A 17,776-nucleotide genomic window follows, 5' to 3' on the forward strand; every position below is an offset into this window, starting at 1 on the left:
TGTCAGCAAAGGGCAGTGCTTAGCTTAGCTTCTTCTTTGAAGGATATTGAAGTTTGAGATGTTGCAGCATGACATGCTTGCCAGGTTTGTTGTGTGCCATTCTACTGCAACATACCAGGTTAGCAATGCAGCCACAGCAGACCATTACTGTCCATGTACATTTGCAAACTCTGATGAATATTTACCTCATATCCTTGGAGCAGATAGCAGATCTTCTCTACTCATTCAGATTCAGAAAGGACAGGTTCCCACAATTCTTTGCAGTTGGAACTTCCAAGGCCTGCAGAAATGACAAATAAAAGCAATACTTGTTCCTATCATGTGGGCATGCCTTCTTCCATTCGATAGCTTGAAAGGCATGACACACTGTGATAGGAATGCTTCAGAATATAGGTTAGAGAGGCATTCACATCTCATTGTCATGTAACCTGGTTCAGGTCTGCTTGCAGAAGAGGAGCTTCCACCAACATTGTCAAAATTATGCTTGCTACCTCTCAGTAGATGTTTGGTCCCTCTGCTATTACCTCTTTGCGCCCTTGTCACCGCTTACTTTCCCATATAGCTTTCTATTGTCAGCGAACCTGGATACATTGCACTCAGTTCCCTAATCTAAGTTGTGATAAAGATTGTAAATAGCTGAGGCCCAAGCATTGATTCTTGCCATACAGCTAGTTGCAGCCTACCAACTCCGAAAATGACCTGTCTATTCCTATCTCGGTCTGTTAAGTAATTCTCAATTCTTGCCAACATTACCAATCTCAAGAGCACCAATTTTGTGCCTGAACTTCTTTTGTGGCACCTTTTGAATGCTCTTTGAAAATCCAAATATTCTACATCCAATGACTTTCCCCCTTATGTCCTCAAAAAACTCTCCCAAAGTTGTCCACCATCTACCAGGCAAAGTCACAAGTATGATGGAAATACTCCCCACTTGCCTGAATGAGCACAGCTTCAACAACATCCAAGATACTTTCCACTGCAATGCAGCCCACTTGACTGGCACCTTATCCACTGACAGCCAGCAGTGGCTGCAATGTGTACCATCTATAAGATGCAATGCAGCAACTTGCGAAGGCTTCAACACCATCTTCCATGCCTGCAACCTCTACCACCTAGAAGAACAAAGCAGAAGGTGCGTGGGAACGCCACTACCTGCAGGTTTTCCCCCCAACCCCCAACCCACAAGTCACATACCATCTTGACTTGTAAATGTCACCATTCCTTCATTTTTGCCAGGTCAAACTGCTGGAATCCCCTAGCTAACGGTAAACAGACTGCTATGTACTACACTGACTGCAGCTGTTTGAGGTGGCTCTCCAGCAGCTTCCCAAGAGCAACTAGGAATGGGCAATAAATGTTGGGCTTACCAGTAACTCTTACTTCTATGACAAATGAAAAAAAAATTCCTTTTCATAAATTCATGTCGACTCTCTCAATATGATTTTCCAATTGTACAGTTACCACATCCCTAATAAGAAGATTCTAGCATTTTCCTCTTATACTGATGTCAGGCTAACTAACTTATAGTTCCTTGTTTTCTCTCCCTCCTTTCCAGAATTACATTTGCTTCCAATACATGGAACCTTTGCTAGAATCCAGGAAATCTTGAAAGTTCAAAATCAAAGCATTCAACTATCCTTGTAGCTATCTCATAACCTTAGGCCATCAGATCCAGAGGATTTGTCAACTGTAAGTCCCATTAATTTCTAAAGTACTATTTCTTTACTAATAATATCCCGAAGTCCCTCATTTTTACCAGACTTTTGGTTTGCCACTATTTCCAGAATGTTTTTTGTGCCTTCTGAGGTGAAGACAGATACAGGGTATTTGTTTAAGGTCTGTCATTTCCATATTTCCCATTATAATTTCTCCTGTCTCTACCTCTAACAGACCAACATTTACTTTTGCTTATCTGTTCCTTTTTACATACCCATAAAAGCTGTTACAATCTGCTTTTATGTCGCTTGCTAATTAACTCTCATTCTATTTTCTCTATCAATTTTTGGCCCTCCTTTGCTGAATCCTAAAATCCTCCCAATCTTTGGGCTTACTGCTCTTTTTGGAAACATTATAAATCTCTTTCAAACTAATACTATAATTAATTTCTTTTGGTACGCATGTTCAGGGCACTTTTTCCATGGTGCTTTTATGCTTTAAGTTATCAATTATTTAAATGTTTGCCATGGCTCATCTACTGCCATATCCTTCAATCCAGTTTCCCAATCTACCTATGCCAATTTGCCTCTCATACTTACATAGTTTGCTTTGTTGAGATTTAAGATCTACTTTTGGATTTAACTAAATCACTCTTAACTCTCTATTGCTAGAGGAACCCTGCACTGTTGCAGATCTTGCCAAATTCAACAACAAGGTGCAAAAATGTGTCCAGTTCTGGCTGGGCCGTGTATAGACGGCCCGTGGACACGATAAGATGACAACTCTTAACTCAGTAGAAAATTTACTATAGCATGATCACTTTTCCTAGGGCCCATTCACTACAAGGCTATTAAATTAACCCTTTCTTATTGTACAGTACTAGATCTAAAATAGCCTAATTCCTGGTTGATTTCTTGACATACTGACTATAAAACTCTTACGTACATTCCAACAACTCATCCACCATTATTACTGCAAATTTGCTTTAACAATCTACATGAAAATTAAAGTCCCCCATGATTACATATTACCCTTGTTACCTGCATCTCCAATTACCTGATTTATACTCTGCCCAGCAGAACTACTCTTAGGCACTGGACTCTATAAATTACTCCCACCAGTGTTTTCTGCCCCTTGTTGCTCCTTAACTCCACCCAAACTGATTCTACATCTTGATTTTCAGAGCTAAGATATTTTCTCTCTATCCCTCTCTTGCTTATCCTATCCTTTGTTATCTTCAAATTATAGCACATCCAACAGTACTCTAATTCAAGTTCTACAATTCAAACATGGAGGTTTACCACAAAAGATCTAGAAGAAAAATGGAATAAAATCTTTAGTTTCGCAAATTATAAATGCACCACAGGTTCAAGTATGTTGCAGGCACAACACATTCATATAAACCACTAATAAACCACTTCTTGTTCCCATGGTTTATAATATTATCTGTTACTGTATTGCAACATTACCCCAACCTGCAGATATACCACCATGTATTCATATTCTAGTAAGAACATCTTGTGGAAGACAAGCTACAAACACATCGGGAAATTACAAAAGATGCAAAGATCATATTTTTTGAAAACCTTAAACATTTTATTATCAGCTTTAAATTAATAGGGCCAGAGGCTGGATGGTGTCCAGAGTTGTCAGCTAATGTGTCATACAGGCAGGGAATGAATAAACCTAAAGACAGGACTTCAAATACATATTACTGCAAAAAGTGTTTGAAAACATAATTTGGAATTTGCCTAAAATGATTTTTCTGCACATTCGCATTGTAGTAATTATTGCTCCCCCACCCCAGAATTAGTAGAATCATACAAATCCATGCAGCAGAGCAGGAAATTAAGAGTACAAAATGCACCTTCTGTCCAGTTTCTTTTTTTTTTTAAAATGGAAGTATACTTGTATAACTTTAGAGCAAAATAAAGTACAACTGTTTCTACTTTAACAAGGTATGAGCTACATTTGTTGAGTAGAATTTCCATTCCATGTATTGTTATCATCATCTGCATCATCTTCTGTTCGCAATCTGTAAATTCTTCCCTCCCTCTTGAAGTCTTCTCCACGTTTTTCAAGCAATCTCCTTCTTCTTACTTCCCTGGAAATGCAACAAAATCCTTTACCTGTACAAAAGGACACCCAAGATGATAGACACCTGCTGATGGTCCCCATAAGTCTACGTTGTGATACAAACTGACCCGTCAAACCATAGACACTCACATATTACAAGTTTGTTTGTTTTGAACATTAAACACTGGACATGAAGTATGAGGCAGCAACAGACAAAAGAAAACACTTCTTGTGTAATAGAGATTTATTTACCCAGCATGCCTAGCAGCAGAGATACTGCTTTATCTCTGGGATTGAATGCTTGCACTGCTCCATCACAGGGATGGAGGGATTTCTCTGCCACAATGGAAACTGGGTAAAGAGGTCTCCATTTCACAAAAGCTAGGAACTCTAGGTCAGGTAAGTGCAGAAGCTGACATTTTGGGTGAGGGAGACAAAGTTGCAGGTGTGGGGCCTGAAGAAATGGGGGAGATGGAGCAAGGGGGGAGGGAGAAGAGATGGCTCTTCCTTTCTCCCCTTCACCTACTTTTAGATGGTCCCCTGGTTCTCGTAACTTCTTCCACAACAGCTGCCAGTGTGAAACTACTAATACAGATTCTCAACTACAGGGGACCCATACTTTATCAGGTAAATGCAATAATATTTATACAAGTGTTGATGTCAAATGATCAAATGCTATATGCTCAGAACATCACATGATCAAGCCTCCAGGAATACCTTTAACCAGAGTTGGCAACCTGCTCCAACAGTACATAGTGCTCCCTACCTACCTGTCCAAGCAGTTCAATCATCAGAAGTTGCAGCACACAGAGGGAGGGTGTCCCTGACAAGGATCTGCAGAAAATTAATCTCCCATTGCCCTTGTCAAATTTAGCCAGAATCTGAGAGACATTACAGCCCCACAGCAGCCGCTGTGTCCTGTGCAGGCTGCCAGTGAGGACATCAAGACATCCTCCTCTAATCCAAAATGATCCTGGGATGCCTATGAACCAGGAAAGCCCCTTGCCATGAGCTCCTGGCTGTTGTTGGAAGTGAGGGTGGATAGGTCAGGGGAAACGGAGCTTAAATAAGGAACCTTTAAAATGTACATGTATATTGGGTCTAAACTGCACAGTTATTTATTTTTGCCCTGGCTACATTTAGAACTACCTTATATATTTAGTGCATCATTAAACATAATGCATACATTCTATGAAATGAATAATAATTTTTGAAAATCAACATACCTAAGATCACTACAATATTTTGTAGACAATATTAATTCTCAGAACATAAGCTTAAGTTAAATTTTACATTTTTCAAAATAAATTATATTGCTGTGGTACCTGTCTGTATCTGATGCATTGGAAGGTGCCACTCTGGAACTTCCTGACTGAGATGAAGAGGTAGTTCCTCTGGATGACCTTTGTGTGGAATCACTAGCAAACAAATAACTGCTGAGAAACCTCCAAACTGCAATAACTGGGTAAAATAACGTGTTCAAGAAAGTCCACAATCCTCCTCCCGAGGATCGAACCATTGATGAAGTTGATCTTCCACTCTGACAAAAATAAGAATGAGCAAAGGGTTACTGAACACATCAATCTAAATTAAAGCTGCGCAGGGGTTAGAAGTCTATTTTAGTTAGTGGCTGGTCTGTACAGATGTAAAGAATTGACTTTTAAAACATCACCAGGTGCTGTGGTAAGCAAAATTACTGCCAAATGGAAGCATGCTTCATTGACACAGGTCGCTTAAAAAAATTGGCCCTCCCCATTCCAAGATAGATTCCTACCTTCCACCCTAAACTCCAGTCACCTGATATCTTAAACCATGTTCCACTCCCATTCAGACCTCTCTGTCTTAAACCTCCTATACTATTCAAGTAAAGCTCAAAGTAAGTTCGAGGAAGAGCACCTCAGTTCTTGATCAGGCACTTTGCAGCCTTCTGGGCCCAACATAGAGTTCAGTTTCAGATCATAATCACTGCTTTGTTTCTGTTTTTGGATGGCAGCTGTTGGTAATGATTCTGCATTTTCCCACTTAAACATTCCCTAGACACACTAGGCCAGAACTTCCAATGAGTGGCAGTCACAGTTGAATTGCCACTCCATTCCTTTTAACTTACACTAGAATGCAGCTGCACATTTTTCACGTGACCTTGCAACACAGGCTGGTTGAGAATAATGCAGTGCAACGGGTTTCCGAGGCCTTCAGCCTAGTGCAACAGCATCAGGGGAAGTGAAGTCACAACTCCTTTTTACGACACTATGCTGTAAAGCAGTTAAATTTAAAAGTCCCAGCACTTTGAGAAGCCAGGGAGAACGTAAGTGCTTAAGGTTAAGTGGGTAGGATGAGGGGTGGAGGGGGGGGAAAAGAGGGTTGGGTAGTTAGTCAGGATGCAGGGGGTCAAGTGGTCAGTGGAGGGTTTGAGAAGGTCGTCGGAGAGGTGGGGAGGGTGGTTGGGGTGGGGTCAGTACTATAGTTACCCAGGAGTTAGAAATGGTTTTAATTCTGCTAATATTTCCTGGGTAGCTATTCTGCTAAGACAGTCAGAACCACCCAAGTCTCCAATTTAAATCAGAGTATGGATGGTTCCCGGTGCAGGGTAATTGCTCATGGAAGTTTAAACTTCCTGCGCAATTGCCTTGCAATCCTTACATAGGGACTTCCAGAGGGGTGCCCCAGCACAACTTCTGGCGTACCTCTCGTATACAAACCCCTCAGAGATTGGAAGTTATGGGCCATTTTTTGTTTCTTTATTCATCTCATTACCACCCACTTTTGCTTTGCACCATCATTTTTCATTTCATCTCTCCAGTCTTTTTATTTTACCACAAACCTTCCCTTTTGCTCTTTTCAACCTGCCTTGTCCTGTCTTTGTACTTGCTTGAAACCTGTGACATCTCAAAATTTTCAGTTCTGATGAAAGGTCATGATCTGAAATGTTAACTGAAATCTGAAACGTTTCTCTCTCCACAGATGCAACCTAGATCTAGTGAGTGATTCCAGCATTGTGTTTTTAAATTATAAATTCCTAAATATTTATTTGAAAAATAAGATTCTGATCTAACTAACATCAAATTCTGTACTGCTATATACTTGTACAGTACTGTATCATAGTTACCATAAGTTTTCATGGACATCAGTGACAATATGGCTTCCAAATTGAATTTTAATTAATTCTTCAGTCTGCTCATAACACAAATTGATAATGCTTTCATAAATATTGGCAATATTGAAAAAGAATATCTACCGGAGTGGCTTACTTGTGTAATTAATTGCCCCTTCCAATATTGAACAAACAGGATATGTCCCATTAGAAGTATTTTTATTCTACCATTTGTTAATTTATTTGACCTATGTATAAAATACATAAACTGTGCAGAGTACTGTATTCAAACTTATATTTTACCGAACATAACATATCAGTAAGCACAAGGTAACTAAGTACAAAATTCCACAAAAAATACTGCTTGTGAGTAATCTCAAATATCAAATCTTTAAATATTAAATATATTTTAAGGTAAAGTAGATGCTTATTGTTTCAAAAGTGTTATGAACTAGAATTAGGTACTAAAATATAGATTTTACTTCTAAAAATGAATTAACAACTTTTTTTTGTTTTGGTGATGGCTGTTTTTATTCTAAAAGAGATCAAGGCTATTTCATATCATTTGTGCTTGGGCATTAGCTGCAAATATTTATAAAGTGCTGCTTTTTTGAAATTCAGAAATATTAAATTACTTCTTTTCAGTAAATTTCAGGTCTTATTGTGACAATAGATGGTCAGAAGGAGAAACGTTAATGTCATGTGCTTACCTCTTGCTATGTTTAATGAGATTAATTCTATTTGTTTTTTCTATGAAGTTTTATTTAATGGGCTATTTTGGTGATGGCTGCAAAGGGGCCCCTATGTTTCCAACATGGTTCCAAATCAATTCAATTTTAATTTCTGTCCTGACTTTTTGCTTAGTATTTATATTCCTTTCTATGTTGGTTTTAACATGCTCCATTCAGGGTGTAGAAAAACCATTCTATAGGGAGGGAGAAAGCAAGAATTGGGGAAAAAAGGTTTTGCAAAACATACTGGGACAAGGATGATTGAGGCACTTGGTACCAACTCCAGCTCAGTCAGTGTTTTGTTGTAATCGTCCTGTGTAAATTGCTTCCTTGGAAAAGTTATTGCCAATTCAAAGTGTCCGTATATGCCACCAACTTGCTGCAAGAAAACAGGTTTAATCAGATATGGATAATTTTGCATAAGATAACCCAGTAGTGCAAAAATTAGGTAAATATTACACCAGACAGATAATCAATTGTAAATAACAGTCAAACAAAAATACAAGTGCTTTCCTTGCTAAGTCCAATAGATATATTTAAAGTAATCAAAAAAACACTACAACAATTTGTATTTATATAATGTTTTTTACATAATAAAACATCCCAAGGCTCTTCATAGGAGCATTATGAAGTGATTAATTTTGGTACAAAGAAAAAGGGGAGGTATATAAAGTGTACAATTCTAAAAAAGGTACAGGAGCTGAGGGACCCAGGGACGTATGTGTACAAATCATTGAAGACAGCAGGACAGGAATCGAATTTTACTTCTAGGTCCCAGGGAAAACATATTCAAAACAAAATAAAACACAGAAAACTTATTAATACCCCACAGAAAGGAGCCTCTAGGCAATAGTGATCATAACATGATAGAATTTCACATTCAGTTTGAGGCTGAGAAATATGGGTCTAAGGCTAGTGTTTTAAGCTTAAATAAACGTGATTACAAGGATATGAAGACACAGTTGGGTAAAGTGGAATGAGAAAATAAGTTAAAAGGTGGGACGGTAGAGAGGCAGTGGCAGGCATTTAAGGGGGTATTTCTTTGCTCTCAAAGATATATTCCATTGAGAAAGAAAGAATCAGGAGAAGGATGTTCCATCATGGCTACTAAGGAAGTTAAGGATAGCATCAAATTGAAAAAAAGTTAGTGGTAGGTCAGAAGATTGGTCACATCTTAGAAACCAGCAAGGAACAACTAAAATAAAATGAGGGAGAAATTAGAGCATGAGAAAAAGCTAGCTAGAAATATAAAAATCTACAGTAAGAGTTTCTAAAAGCACACAAGAATGAAAAGGGTAGCTAAAGTGAGTGTTGGTCCCTGACAGGGTGAGCCTGCAGAATTAATAATGGCAAACAGGGAAATGGTGAAAGTGTTGAGCAGGTATCTTGGATCAGTCTTCACTACCGAAGACTACAAATAGCATGTCGAGAATAGTCGAAAATCAAGTGCAGAAAATGAAGAAAGGAATTTAAAACAATCATAATCACTAGGTAAAAGGTACTGGGAAAACAATTAGGACTAAGGCTGATAAGTCCCCTGGACCTGATGGCCTGCACCCTAAGGTCTTAAAAGAAATGGCTGCAGATATAGTGGATGCATTGGTTGTAATCTTCCAAAATTCCCTGGATTCCGGAAAGTTCCCATAAGATTGGAAAACTGCAACTGTAACCCCTTTATTCAAGAGAGGGAGACAGAAAGTAGGAAACTATAGGCCAGTTAGCCTAACATCTGTCATATGGAAAACGCTTCACTCCATTATTAAGGAGATATTAGCAGGATAGTTAGAAAATTATACTACAATTAGGCAAAGGTAACATGTTTTTGTAAAAGAAAATCATGTTTGACTAATTTATTATAGTTCTTTAAGGAAGTAACAAACAGGGTAGATAATGGAGAACCAGTAGATGTAATGTATTTGGATTTCCAAAAGGTGCTCGATAAAGTGTCTCATAAAAGGTTACTACACAAAACTAAGAGCTCACAGGGCTGGATTTTACCGTCGACGAGTGGGGGCAGGGCCCGCTCGCCAACACGTAAAATGATGCGTGGTGACATCAGGCGGAACTCCCGACGTCACCGCACCCCATTTGAATTTTCAGGAAGGTGGGGGCGCAGCAAAATCAGCTGCACGCCTGCCGACCTGTCAATGGCCAATTGAAGCCATTGACAGAGCAATTAAAGTAATTAGTGGACCTGGCCGTCCAACCTTAAGGTTGGCGGGCAGGCCAGGAGACCCAGCGGGAAGTAGAAAAAATGCGAAGCCTCATCCACAGGTGGGATGAGGTTTCATGTAGGGTTTTAAAAATTTTAATAAGTTTTTTTGGAAATTATGAACATGTCCCAACTCATGTGACATTGTCACAAGAGACATGTAAGGGAAATTTTTTTTCTATTTTTAGTATTTTTGAAAGTAGAGACGATCTCCCTGAGGCAGCAATTAGCCTCAGGGAGATGAGTGCGCTCTTTCGTGCGCATGTGCGGAAGAGCGCACTCTCAATTTTAGGTATTTCACCCCCCGCTAGCACAGGAAGCGTATAGTGCTTCCGTGCGGATGTCATGCTGGGTGGGCTTTAATTGGCCCACCCATGTAAAATGGCGCTGTGCCTCTGATCGCGTGCGCCAATCAGAAGCATGCTCGCACACGCTCGCCCGTCAACTTCCCCGACGGGGGGAAAAATTCAGCCCATAGTGTCAGAGGTAACATATAGGCATGAATAGAGGGTTAGTTAGCTAGGAAAAAGCAGAGAGTTGGGATAAACAGGTCATTCTTGGGTTGGCAAATTATAACTAGTAAAGTGCCACAGGGATCAGATATGGGGCCTCACCCTAATGCATCTATGTCAATATCATGGATGAAGGGACTGAGTGTATGGTAGCTAAATTTGCTGATGACACAAAGATAGGTAGGAAAGCAAGCTGTGAAGAGGAAAAAAAAGTGTCTGCAAAGGGATATAGATAGGTCAAGTGAGTGGCCAAACATTTGGCAGCTGGACTATAATGTGGGAAAAAGTAAGCTTGTCCACTTTGGCAGGAAAAATAGAAAAAAAAATATTAATTAAATGGAGAGAGCCTGCCGAAATCTGTGGTATGAGGGATCTGGGTGCCCTGGTACATGAATCACAAAAAAACTAGCATATAGGTACAAGTGATTAAGTGATGGCCCTCTGAGAATAAGTGATTAAGAAGGCAAATGGAATTTTGGCCTTCAATGCAAGGGGAAGTGAGTATAAAAGCAGGGAAGTGTTGCTACAGCTGTACAGGGCCTTAGTGAGATTGTACCTGGAATATTGTGTATAGTTTTTGTTTTCTTACTTAAGGAAGGATATAACTGCATTGGAAGCAGTTCAGAGAAGGTTCATTTCGCTGATTCCTGGGATGAAGGGATTGTCTTAAGAGGAAAGGTTGAGCAAGTGGGACCTGTATTCATTGTAGTTTCGAAGAATGAGAGGTGATCTTATTAAAACATATACGATTCTGAGAGGACTTAGGGTGGATGCTGGAAAGATACTCCCCCTTGGGGGGGAGTCTAGAACTAGGGGGCTCAATTTAAAAATAAAGGGTCTCCCATTTAAGATGGAGATGAGGAGGAAATGTTTGCTCTCAGAGGGCCATTAGACTTTGGAATTTTCTTCCCAGAGAGCAGTGAAGGCTGAGTCATATTCAACGATGAGTTAGACAGATTTTTGATAAACAAGAGACTAAAAGGTTATTGGGGGCAGGCAGGAAAGTGGAGTTAAGACCACAATCAGATCGGCCACGATATTTATGAATGGCAGGGCAGGCTTGAGGGGCCAAATGGCCTACTGCTTAGTTCTTATGATCTTATCCAATCATTAAGTAAAACTGGTGCTGTTATTTTGTTCCAAAGTGCTTGGGAACTAAATCAATAATTATAGTTTGGAAGTAATTTAACTTCCCCACCTTATCAGTTAGCTTGTGTGGGAAAAGCCAGTGTGATGAGAAAACTAAGATAAAACATGGGCACAGCTTCAAAAGAGGATCCATACAACTCAAAGGACAAAAAGTCTATTTGATCAAATGATTTTTTTTTACCGATTCTGCAAACTGCCTTGCTTCTGTTAAAGTGGCATCTGCTGAGAATTGGTTTGTAAAGGAAGATCCATCAGGGAGTCTAAACTGGATTCGGCACATTTTACTACAAGACAAAATATAGCATTTTAAAAACTTGTAGTAAACACAGCATTTGTTGATCTAACTCCAAGTTCAACCTCATGGCATTGAGAACGCAAAGATCTGAAGACTGGCATATTTGATCAGGGTCTCAGTATTTTACAAAAGGGACAAATGGAACCTGAGTCCAGAAAGTCCAGTGGTAAAGGATGAAGCAGGAGCCAATCTTTACACACACTATAAGCATTTATTCATAAAGATAAACATCACAAACATGCACCTCTGAAACTCCAAACCGAGTTCAAGCATGTATTTTTCACAGGAGCCCAAGTTAATACCTAGTTAATGCCTACCATCTGCGTCCAATTAAACACAATTAGTATTAACACAACTAACTAGCTTCTTTGATGATTTATAAATCAAAAATATTAGTTTAGCACCATTACAATGTCCCCAATCATGTGTTATTTTAATTTATTTTTAATGTTTCATTTGTAACAAATTCAAAAACAGTAATCACTGAACATGCACTGTTAAATGCTACAAAGTATGCTCTGTAACACTTCACAATACCAATAGTTTAATTCTTAATATTGACAGTGGCATAGATCTTTATGTATGAGCTGCTTTTGACTTCCCAGGAATCCTGTTGCTATTTGACCTAAATAATGCTTACTTCCTGAATGTCTCAGAAAAGACCAAAGGAATTGGCTTCTATTCAGGCACCATATTTTATTACTGAAATAAATGCAAAATACTGTGGATGCTGAAGATCGGAAATAAAAAAGTTCTGGAAAAAATCAGCACTCCTGGCAGCATCTCTCTCCACGGATGCTGCCAAACCAGTTGAGTTTTTCCAGCACTTCTTGTTTTTATACCAAATTTTATCTCTTTGGATTCCAGATTTGGTGTTGTTAGATGACAATAATTTTGGCACCAAAATCTGTAATTCATCTAAAATTTTGTATCTTTCCAAATTTGATTTTTTTAAAGTGTATATGTATGTTGAATAATTGAAAAAGAATGAAATTACTGATCATGGATACATTCTGCCACTGAAGTTTAACCTCTCTCAACTCATTTACCCTTTCCTTCTGACCTGATAAAACTTAGAGCTTCCTTGGTATTGATACTTCATGTTTTCTGTGTTCTTACTACATCGTAATGTTTTCTGTGTGACAAGGACTGAAAGTGAGTTCTAGGACAGGAATTTTGAAGGCCAATGAAGGCAGGAACTGAGACAGGCAGGTGCATAATTTCGCTCTGCGGCCAGCTTGCCAGCACCATCCCACCCTGAGCTATTTTTGGGAAGGCTGGATTGGGTGTGGAACGGCCACCCACACGTTGGCATTGGGAGTATAGCTGTAGCCTGGAGGTTGCCTCCTGGTGGCACACTGGGAGGGGGACAGGAACTTTTGAGGCCCCCCAACTGCCTATCTGGCCATAGCTGCAAACAAAGGTTGTGCTGCAGAGGGGCTCCACCTCCACGGTAGTGGTCCAGTAGCACTGCACATTTTTTATTTCAAATATAAGAAGTATTGACCTCAAGGTGGAGGCACCCTCTATCTCTCTCTTACATGCTGCAGCAGGTTGCAGCTCCTTCACTGCTGGAGGGCCTTCTATCAGCTCTCCAGCTTCGAGAATCCACCCGCCACTCTTAATTGATGGTAATTTCGCCCTCTGACCACTAAGTGGTCAATCCAACCTAAATCAATGTCAGATGACTGTTCGCGACATGTTGCAGGGTTGGGACCTGCATTGAGTCCTGTAACAGGGTCCCGATCCAAAATGGAAAACCTGTCCAGAGTAGGATTGCATTTGTTTAATGAAACAGGAAGTGGGAGCAAAGAAGGGAAAAAAAAGAGAGGTCACCTAACCACTAGCAAAGAGAACTTAAAGGAAGTATCCCAGATAAATTTCCCCGATGCACAAGAAGGAAAAAATCCTATTAAGTATGTAAATGAATTTCCAAGGATTTTAAAGCATTTTAGGATGCAAGTTTCGTAACTAAAATGATATCACACTATCTCTTGTGCAAAGACTGAATTCAGAGAAACTGAAAAAATGAATACTAGATAGTAAATGTAAATATTTTGAAATGTTTTGTCAAATACTATACCTTCTTTCTTCTTTGTTCCTTGATTCTTCATTGGCCTGCCTTTGCAGCTCAGATGCTCTTTTGGCTGCTTCAGCTTCTTCCTTTGTCTTTGCATAGCGTGCAGCTCTCTCTGCACGGTCCTAATAAAGAAAATTATTGCCAGTTATTACTGTATGTTGTTGTTCATTTCACTGATTCATCTATGTTCACATAAACCATAACAGAGCACTCATGATCTTTCTCTTCTTTATGCCAAAGTATTAAACATTAAACAATTTAATCTTTGACAAAAGTGCATCCTTTAATCTTTATATATGTTGACTCTAGTCTTGGCTAGTTTGAGGAAGAACTAGTATCGTTTCAAAAGAAACCGAGGTATACTTTTGGAAAAGGGATTTAGAAGTAAGCTGAAAATGCAGATTTTATGGATGGACTCATTAGCCCTGTTTTTAAAAATGCGTTTTCTTACAGCATTTATGATTAGTTTAAGTTAGTTGATAAATTACAAAAGGTATACTTTATGCAGATATGGCAGTTTTAAAACACAGGACTCTCCTGGTTTGAATTCTGGTCTCAACTGGCAAGTGTTGCAATTATGAATAAAACTATCTACAAAAGAGAGGAAAACTGGAGCAGTGCCTTCTCACTTCAGTTACATGCACTTTCAGATAGGCTGATTGTGGCACTGGGATGATGCTGTCCTAAGATACATCCACTGGTTGGACCATCTTGCCTTCGTAAATAAATGAGGAGATTTTGGATGCAATGAAATTAACTTTATTACAGACTGAGACTGATTCTGCTCTCCTAAAGTATCCAGTTTTGATTTTACACAGGTTGAAATATTAAAACTATGATATTGAACAAGATTTTTAATCTCAAAGCACAAACCAATGCAATCTGCTGTCTTATTCTTTCTCGTGCTAAGCGCTCTTCTTCTTTATCTCGGCTTCTTTCCTCAAGCATTCTTTTTGTTCTGTCCTCCTCTTGTTTTCTCTTGAATTCCACCATTTCCTTGCCAACTTTCCTGCGTTCAATTTCAACTTTAATTTCATTCTAAAAAAAAGTTAAATGTTTGAAACACTTAAGGACCAATTCATTAAACAATTTAAATTTAGTATATTTTAACCTTTTGTCTCTATAAGGCAAATAGAGTCAATGAAGTCTGCCTCGGTTAGAAGGCCAGCCAGGTGTTGCACTCCTCCATAACCACTGCTGTGCTTTATTTTTAACTCACCGCTTTACAATTTCCACAAGATGGTAGGTGGAGTCACTAATTTGAAGCTGCAAGTACTAAAACACTTCCATGACATACATTACAACAAAAATCACAACTTCAGTTGTTCAATCCTCACAAATAAGTAGTCCTGATGACATATTGTGCATTACATAGCATATTGGATCAGTGAGACAAAGACCGAGCAAATAGTGAATTAGGTTCAAGTGGTAAGTTCTGGTCAGTCTTTTTCAGGTTTAAGTATAGATAAAGAATCAAGCACTGACAATAGAACTGACGACCTTCAAGTGAGTTAGACTAGTTTGTTAAACAGGGACCTGTCTAGTAGTGGCAGTTAACTGTCAATCAACTGAAAGCAGTTGGCTCAACTGGTGTTAATAACTGTAGCAAAAAGTTAAACAAGCTAGTGAGTCATTAGAAGGTCTATAAAAGAGATAGGTTTTTCAGCCCGCTTGATCAGTAAGGGGCACGCAAGGAGACAGGCTGGAGTGAGACAAAGACCGAGTGAGTAGTGAATTAAGTTCGTGGGAATTTGGTGCATGTGGGAAAAGGGTGTGGTATATATAAGAATTATTCTACTTTAATTAAGAAAGTAATTAAATTAAGCTAACTAAACAACATAAGAAAGCCAATAAAGCAGCAGAGAGAGCGAGCGAGCCGGGAGTTTACAGATAAAATCTAAAAGTGATGTCGCAGGAGTCCCGTAAGTTGACCGGTTGGTAAATATAGGTCTTTCTGGACTCGGCACAGAGATGATGATTGGTCATAGAGTCTTACAACACGGAATGAGGCCCTATGGCCCACCTTGTCTGCGCCGGTCATCAAGCCCTTATCTATGATGATTGGTGAGTGCCAGGTGAGTTATTGTATTATACCATACTGTAGTAAACACTATGTAAAGTTTAAGGTATGTCAGTGCAGCTTGGCTATGTAGAATATGCATCCTGTGGGATGTGGGAAGTCATATAGGCACAAAGTGCCCGCGATAGCAACATCTGCAGGAAGTGTCACCAGCTGCAGAAACTGGAGCTCTGGGTTGCGGAACTCGAGCGGCAGCTGGAGTCACGTTGGTGTATCTGCAAGGCTGAGGATTACGTGGTTAACATGTTTAGAGATGTGGTCACACTGCAGTTAAGCAGAACACAGGCAGAGAGGGAACAGGTGACCGCCAGAGTATCTAAGAGCAATAGCCTCAGGGAATTCCTGCACTTTTCGCTCTCTAACCGCTTTTCCATTTTGGATACTGGTGAGCGAGATGGTTCCCCTGAGGACTGTGGCAAGAGCTAAGTTCGTGGCACCACGGTGGCTCAGCTGCACAGGAGGGGAGGAAGAGTGGAAGTGTTATAGTGATAGGGGATTCCGTAGTCAGAGGAGCAGACAGGCATTTCTGTGGCCGTAGACGTGACTCTTGGATGGTATGTTGCCTTCTTGGTGCCAGGGTCAAGGATGTCAAAGAGCAGGGGCATTTTTTTGTGGGAGGGTAAACAGCCAGAGTTCATGGTCCACATTAGGACCAATGACATAGGTAGGAAAAGGGACAAGATCCTGAAAGCAAGTTTTAGGGAGTTAGGAAGGGAATTAAAAAGCTGGACCACAAGAGCAGTAATCTCAGGATTACTCCCAGTACCCCGTGCTAGTGGGCATAAGAATAGAAAGATTGAGCAGTTCAACACGTGGCTGAGAAATGGAGGGAAGACTTTAGATTTCTGAGGCATTGGTACCAGTTCTTGGGCAGATGGGACCTGTACAAGGACAGGTTACACTTTAACAGGACTGGCACTAAGGTCCTCATGGGGAGGTTTGCTAGTGCTGTTGGGGAGAGTTTAAACTAGATTGACAGGGGAATGGGAATCTGAGGGGAAATTCAGAGTGGGGAGGAGAAGAATTGGCAGTGGGAAATAGAGAAGTATTAACTGATGAGGATATATTGCAGAGCAGTATCAAGGTAGATAGAATACTTGGAGAGTTTGATAGAATTAGAGTAGGCAATAGTAAGTCAGAGATGGGGTCAGAGGAAGGGGGAAAGTAAAAATGCTTAAATCAGGGCTAATGTGCATGTATGGGAATGCACGGAATGTGGTTAATAAGATTGATAAACTACTGGCACAGGTTGACAAATAGAATTATGATATTATTACTATAGCAGAGACCTGGCTTAAAGAGGGCAGGACAGGACATCGTATATTCCTGGGTGCAAAGTGTTTAGGAGAGATAGGAAAGGAGGAAAAGGGGTGGGGTGGGGGCAGTGGCGGTATTTATTAAAGATTACAGTACTGGAGAGACAGGGTGTTCCAAAGGGGGTCAAGGATGGAATCCCTCTGGCTAGAAGTAAGGAATAAAAAAAGGTTTAGGTTGCCCATGGAAAAGAACAAGGAACAATCTAGAGCAGGGATAACTAACTGGGGAAAGCCAACTTTGATCGGATGAGAATGCATCGGAGTCATGCGAGTTAGAATCAAATGCTGGCAGAAAAGAAATAGGCTGAACAATGGGCTACGTTCAAAGAAAATGTATTGCAGGCAATGTTAAGGTATATTCCGTTGAAGGGGAAAGGTTGGACAAATAAATCCAGAGTGCCCTGAATGATGAGAGATAGGGGTGAAGATGAAAAGGAAGAAGTGCACGTATGACAGATATCAGATAGTAAAAACAATGGAGAATCAAGCTGAATATAGAGGGACCAGAGGGGAGGTGACAAATTTAATAAGAAAAGCAAGGAGAAAAAGCAAGAAAAAGACTAAGGGAATTCCAAGGT

General features: G+C 39.8%; 1 protein-coding gene across 1 annotated transcript in view; it reads right to left on the reverse strand.

The window, feature by feature from the left end:
• Window positions 1-3,230: 3,230 nt before the first annotated feature.
• Window positions 3,231-17,776, reverse strand: part of ubxn4 (UBX domain protein 4) — a 35,790-nt gene continuing 21,244 nt past the window's right edge. The window contains exons 8-13 of the mRNA XM_041200081.1: window positions 14,676-14,840; window positions 13,806-13,924; window positions 11,609-11,711; window positions 7,802-7,933; window positions 5,058-5,272; window positions 3,231-3,760 (exon numbers count right to left, since the gene is read on the reverse strand). Of these exons, the coding sequence (XP_041056015.1) occupies window positions 3,622-3,760; window positions 5,058-5,272; window positions 7,802-7,933; window positions 11,609-11,711; window positions 13,806-13,924; window positions 14,676-14,840 (873 nt within the window). The 3' untranslated portion in view covers window positions 3,231-3,621. The remainder of the gene's footprint in view (window positions 3,761-5,057; window positions 5,273-7,801; window positions 7,934-11,608; window positions 11,712-13,805; window positions 13,925-14,675; window positions 14,841-17,776) is intronic.

Source organism: Carcharodon carcharias, chromosome 12, assembly GCF_017639515.1.
Source record: "Carcharodon carcharias isolate sCarCar2 chromosome 12, sCarCar2.pri, whole genome shotgun sequence".
In the NCBI taxonomy this organism is placed as follows: Eukaryota; Metazoa; Chordata; class Chondrichthyes; order Lamniformes; family Lamnidae; genus Carcharodon; species Carcharodon carcharias.